General features: G+C 50.5%; 1 protein-coding gene across 1 annotated transcript in view; it reads right to left on the bottom strand.

Annotated features, from left to right (window-relative positions):
- The window catches only part of LOC120862688 (centromere protein J-like), a 19,447-nt gene that overhangs the window by 805 nt on the left and 12,000 nt on the right, over positions 1-6,642 (bottom strand). The window contains exons 7-8 of the mRNA XM_040238762.1: positions 3,885-3,966; positions 753-870 (exon numbers count right to left, since the gene is read on the bottom strand). Coding sequence (XP_040094696.1) covers positions 753-870; positions 3,885-3,966 — 200 coding nt within the window. The remainder of the gene's footprint in view (positions 1-752; positions 871-3,884; positions 3,967-6,642) is intronic.

Below are 6,642 nucleotides of genomic sequence, written 5' to 3'. Positions count from 1 at the left end.
GGGCGGAGTCACCGGGGAGCAGGGAGCGGGGCCTGGGGCGGAGTCACTTGGGCACAGTAACTCCGGCGGTGATGCTGACACCTGTGGCTTCCATGACAGGAGAGGGGACCCACGGAGGCAGCAGCCCACCGATGCTGATGCCGGGGCCCCTGCACTGTGGGGAGGGGGCGCTCGAGGGTCTGAGGGTCGGCCCGGGGTGGGGGGTGTCGGGTCTCCCCGCTCATCGCCCGTCAGGACGGCACTCCCCGTGCGTTTCAGACAGTTGCACGTGAGGGCTGCTGCAGGCTCGGCTGCTGCACACACGGCCTCAGTGCGCACACACCAAATGCCGGAGATTGTTTCCATGGCTGCAATCCAGTCGTGACCAATGTCAGTGAAGGAAACGCTTAAAAATGAGTGTCCATGGAGTGGGAGGTGGGAGGGAGCTTCAAGAGCCGGTGGGGGGGGGGGGGCGTATGTATAGCTATGGCTGATTCACCTTGAAGCATGGCAGAAGCCTACACAGTGTCGTAAAGCAACTATCTTCCAATTAAAAAAACATTTTAAAAAAATTAGTGTTTAGATCCATGTTTGCTATGAAATCAATCAGATCAAGGTTATAAGACCAAACCTCTAGGGTCAACGAAGTTTTCTACTATACTTATACAAATCCTGCAACTTTTACAAAACTTAACTTAATCCAGAGAATTGACAACTGCACAAACCACAAATTCCGGAGACTTCAGACTGACACCACCTGTCCTGGTACCAACCTTTCCACACTCACAATGGTCCCATCTGGGAATACAGTCTCCTCGCGTCCATCATTCAGACGCTGCACCGTCCCATCTGGAAACACGATTTCCTGTGAGCCGTCAGGGCAGACTTTTTCTGAAGAATACAGGTTGATTCAACAGATCTTCGTAGCTAGAATATTTCTTGCATTATTTAGCTGTACAGACATATTTGACAGTGATCCGCTCCAAGAGGACTAGTATTCAAGATGTTCTTGTATCCTACCCTCTCATATTTTATTTATATTTGAATATCTTGCTCCAGGCAGGCCCATCTCCCTGGTCTCATTAAAATACATAATTTATATTCTCCCAACTTCACTCAAATTATGTCCCTAATTAAAATTTTTCTTTCCTTCCCTATGCTCTCTGGCTCGCTAAATCCTGCCTTTCAAGACCGTCACCACTCACCCCGCAGCAAGAGGACCTTTGAAGGCCTTGGACCCTTGGTATGGTAGAGTTCACTGTCACGGTTTCCTGTGGACTTGTGGGGTCAGGCCAGATGGTGAATGTTCGAGGGGAGAGAGAAGATGTGGGAAAGCATCGGACTGGAATTCCAGAAGAAGAAGGGAAGAATGCAGAGGAATGCAGATATGGTCAAAGACAGTGGCTGAATTTCGCAAACTGGATGCAAAAATGTGGCTCCACAGATCTAAGAGGTCCAACTTATTCCAAGCAGAATAAATGGAAAGAAATCCAAGGGGCATGTTACGGCTTGACCTGTCCCCCACCCCAGAGTTCCTGTATTGGTGTCCTGGCCCCAGCACCTCAGAACATGGCTTTCCTAGGACATGCAATTAGTCAAGATGATGTCATGCTGAGCAGGGTGAGCCCTGACCCAACAGGACTGGTCATAGGAACAGAAGTCTTCATGGTCAGAGGGGCATTGATCTTAATATATGCAGCTTATCCCCAAGAGGAACGGAAAATATAAACGATGGATGTGTGTGTTTGCAGGTATATATATACGCACACAGAGAACGATACAGCAGGTGTGGCAACAGGCTAAAACTTGGTGAATCTGAGTGAGGAGCATACAGGACACTCACATGAAAATAAATACGTATTTTTTAATTTAGAGCAAACAAATAAAAGGGGGGCTGAGTAACAAGTTAAAGAGTTTGCTCTAATGGATAAATACAGAATGCAGTGCCCAACAGAGCTCACAGTCCTCTCAAGCTCACATAGAATCAGGACATTTAAATAGGAGTCAAGCAGAAGAAAGGCGTCGTACCCCTATGGTAGTGGTGGTTTAGTTGCTAAGTCGTGTCCAACTCTTGTGACCCCGTGGACTGTAGCCGGCCAGGCTCCTCGGTCCATGGGATTCTCCAGGCAAGAATACCAGAGTGGATTGCCATTTCCTTCTCCAGGGGATCTTTCTGACCCAGGAATCGAACATTGCAGGCAGATTCTTTACCACTGAGCTACCAGGGAGGCCCACCTATAAAGAAAATTAAATCAGCAAAGTTAAAATAGAGGGAAAAGTCTCAGACTGAGATTCATGTCCAGGATCACACACACCCAGTAGAAATATTTTGTCCCACCAGGATCCTCTGTTTTACTACCCTCTACAGAACACGAGGTTCTCTGCCCCCAGTCAATACCCATAACCAGCTGTCCTTGACACCCCCTTCTGGGGTGATTAGCCATATTTCCCAGAGAGAAAGCCAGTGACCACCTGAAAGAGAGAGAACTAGACAAGGGAGCGCGCTGGGGTGGTTTGCATGAGCCAGCGAGCCTATCCTGAGGGTGGCCTTGGTTCTGTGGGCTACAAACTCAGAGAGATGGACTCCCTGTCTTAGTGAGGGAAGGATGCCTTGGTTTGGTATCATTTCAACATCTTTGTTTTGAAAAGCCAAGGGCAGTACTAACCCACCTGCAATTATGTGTAAGGAACAACAGGATTTGAAACACCTGACAATAGGAAACAACTCTTTGGTTGGAAAGTATAAAGGCAAAGCAATGAGCCTCTTGAATTAAACAGGTAAACTGTCACCGGCTCATTCATCAGGGACCCTGGGTCCTTCAAGGCAGACACTGGTGGTATTCACAGACTGGACCTATGGTCCCGGTGACCTCAGAGAGCATGTCATAATTGCACCCTCTCTCAGGACAGCTGTGAAACCAGGCACAGTGGTCAGGAAGGATATTAAATGATGGCACATGGGACGTGACCAACCCAGAGGGGGCTCTATTTTCAAATCGGTCCCAGATCAGGACCTCAGGACTTGGTGACCACAAGTCTGACCCTCCTTCTATGACGGCTCTGGAGACAGGCAGCCTCATAATGGGGTGGAAGCTAAACGGCTGCAGTAAAGCCATCCCAGGGACAATCTTCTGGAAATCTACAAAGCTCAGCGCAGGATCAGGACTTTGCTAGTTTCAACAGCAAGAATAGCAACTCAAGAAGGTGGAAATGTCCATTTCACACAGAGCCTCAGTAGCTACAGGAGGCAAGAAAGACCTTAGGGGTACAATCTGTGCACTTTCTCAAAAATCCACTCCAGAGGCAAAATTCTCAAATTTCTGGCTGTAATGCTGATGTTGGTTGTTCAATTGCTCAGTCATGTCCCACTGTTTGTGACCCCATGGACTGCAGCACACCAGGCTTCTCTGTCCTTTATCATCTCCCTCCCAGAGCTTCCTAAAACTCATGTCCACTGAGTCCATAATGCCACTACCCCACCATAGGTTGACCTCAGGCCAAACTACAGGGAGGGAAGGAACACAGCCCCACCCATCAGCAGAAAATTGGATTAAAGATTTATTGAGCATGGCCTTACCCACCAGAGCAAGACCCCTTCACCCCACAGCCAGTCCCTTCCATTGGGAAGCTCTGATGCTTATCCATCAGAGGGGAGACATAATGACCCACTGGAGAAGGGAATGGCAAACCACTTCAGCATTCTTGCCTTGAGAACCCCAGAAGAGCATGAAAAGGGCTTTTATTAAGTGAGTTAAATGCTGAGTCATCTGGCCGACATCTGCCATGGAGAATTTGCTCTAAAAGTGCCCACAGCTGGTAGAGTTAACCTTTCCTCAGGCAGCGCCCTGCACATCTCCTGCCCACGGCCAGCTCCTCTCCCAAGAGGTGCTCGTGGCATCACTCACCTGTCTGCTTGCTGGGAACGTGCTCGACTTCCAGAGGGCGGCAACGTGCCACGCGTGCTCTCTCAGTCCCGGCAGAGTGTGTCTGCAAGCACCAGAAACACACCTGTGTTGGGATGCTGTCCGGGGTTACTCTGCTGCTGCTGCTGCTGAGTCGCTTCAGTCGTGTCCGACTCTGTGCGACCCCACAGACGGCAGCCCACCAGGCTCCCCCATCCCTGGGATTCTCCAGGCAATAGTACTGGAGTGGGGTGCCATTTCCTTCTCCAATGCATGAAAGTGAAGAGTGAAAGGGAAGTCGCTCAGTCATGTCCGACTCTTAGCAACCCCTTGGATTGCAGCCTACCAGGCTTCTCCGTCCATGGGATTTTTCCAGGCAAGAGTAGTGGAGTGGGGTGCCATCGCTTTCTCTGGGGGGTCACTCTGAGCCTGGGCTTAATCTGTGAATCTAGTAGAGCGCTTCCTGCAGGGTGAGGCCTGAGCTGTGTGTGGGAAAGAAAGTAGGGCTTTGAAAGAGGAGCTGGACATCAAAGCCCCCAAAATGGAGGCAACTAGGATGCCTGGTTAGTCCGGGTGATCACTGGCTGAGAGGTAGCCCTCAGCCTTTCACCCGGACGGACTCTGGAACCTGGAACCTGCCAAGCTAAGCCTCGGGGAGATCTGTAGCTATCTAGACCCCCCCATTTCATGACGAGTGCAGTGAGTGTGAGCTGTGATCCCTGCCTCCAAGAGCCTCACCGCCCAGTTCCGGATAACACACGAGCTCCCCTGTGGTCATCTGTCCACACATCTGCCTTTTTAACAGGTCCCGTGATTGTGAGTTTCTGAGTTACGATGACTCCTTTGATTTACGATCAAGTGGAGAAGGACCAGGTGGGAAAGTGCAAGAGAGGAGGGGGAGATGCTTGCTGTTGAGGGGCCCCTGGGCTAAGCTGGCTGAGCCTGGACCATGCAGCAGGGAGGGTGGGTTAAAGAAAAGAAGGCTACAGATATGGATTTGTTTTCAGAGTGAGAACTTGGGAGGAAGAAATCTCAGTCTACTCTGAGCTCTGAGGGTCTGGCCCAGTCAGTTGGTGCCGGCCATCCTGAGCGTCTTTGCTTGTCAGGAATAGAAGCTGAGAGAATGAACACGTGGAAAGAACTGTTAAAGTTGAATTATTTGGAAAGCTTGCTCCCGAGGTTCAGGGACTGCAGTGCTTTCTTGTTTTGAAGTGAGTCTTCTCACATGGATCGTCTGTCCCAAAGTGAGTGGAAGCAGAGAGAAGGCTTATTTGTCCGCATCTCCCTCCCAGGACGCCCGGGTCCTGTCCTGCCCAGCAGCTTGTCTTCACCATCTACACCGAGCATCTGCACCCATCCTTGGTCTCTGCGTTTCCACACCATCCTGAGTATGGCTAAGAAAAAACTATCTGTTGCCCCAACATCAGGGAAACTCCGGGTTCAAAGTGTGAAGGGCTGGGTAGGTTACAAGATCAACACCACATAGCTGTGACATAATGGGAGGCGACCTTCCAAACAGGTTCTTCCAGACTCTCCTGTTTGCATTAGTTTGCAAAAAAAAAAAAAAAAAAAAATGGACGTGTGGGTTAGCTCAGGTCACTGAGAGCTCATATGGCTGAAATAGTTCAGCACTCCAACATTTACCCTCAGAAAGGGTCAGGGGCTTTAGCTGGAGTGAAAACACAGAGCCATCAGCTGACCTCTCTAATTAAAACCAGTAAAACAAGAGGGAAACAGCAGAGATGAGCTCTGCAGCCCTTCAGGCCCCCGGGGCCCTAGCGCTGCCTCTTAATCCCTAAGCCTGGTTAAAAAAAAAAAAGTTGCATAGTTAAAGAAGGCTTAAGAAATGTGTCAAACACAGTTTGGTGATGTTTCGGTGGTAAAAGACAGTTATCAGGCTACCACTCTCAGAACCAAGTTAAATCCCAAATTATCTGGACAATTGCCTTTCTGGAGAAGTTCCTGTAAAAACTCCAGATTCTGCTGAATCTCTTCCCCCAAATATGATAACTTAACACAACCCAGACATCAGTTCATCCCATGAGCCTTGGTCAACGTGGCCCCTGCTCCCTCCAAACACATCACGTGCCTCTGCCGGTCATAACCAGAGTTCACAGCTGTCAGAGCCTGAGCACTCGGTATGCACCAAGCAGTACCGGCCTGCTGTGGACTCAGTCTGTGTAATAGCCTGCAGCGGATTTGCCCAGCCTGGGCACAGCTGACGACTTGGGCCAGAGCGTCCTTTGTTGTGTGTGTAGGAATGGAAGGGGGCACCTATACATGCTGTAGGACGCTGACCGTGCCCATGGCCTCCACCCCCTGGATGCCAACAGCCCCCCCACCACTCCAGTCATGACAGCCGAGAGTGTCCCCCAGCTTTGTAAACGTTCCTGGGGGCCAGTTGAGAATTGCTGATCTGTTAAACACGTGTGCTCTGATTTTCAGTTGTGGAAACTGAGGGCTCAGGAGATCAGTTCATTTCGCATGTTCACGATCGTGGTCACTGAGAGTGATTCTATCCCAGGCCCCTGTGGCTCCAAGGCCCGGACTTCCTGCTTCACCCTGCACCCAGCACCCAAAGACCAGCACTGAGCACCTAGGACCTAGCACGCAGTGCCCAGCACCCAAAGTCCAGCACCAAGCACCTGGCACTCAACACCCAGTGCCCAGCACCTAGAGACCAGCACCCAGTGCCCAGCACCTAGAGACCAGCTCCCAGTGCCCAGCACCTAGAGACCAGCTCCCAGTGCCCAGCACCTAG

Source organism: Oryx dammah, unplaced genomic scaffold (genome assembly GCF_014754425.2).
Source record: "Oryx dammah isolate SB20612 unplaced genomic scaffold, SCBI_Odam_1.1 HiC_scaffold_4, whole genome shotgun sequence".
Taxonomy (NCBI): Eukaryota; Metazoa; Chordata; class Mammalia; order Artiodactyla; family Bovidae; genus Oryx; species Oryx dammah.
The sequence above is the reverse complement of the archived record's forward strand: the minus strand, read 5'-3'. Positions and strand labels throughout refer to the sequence as shown.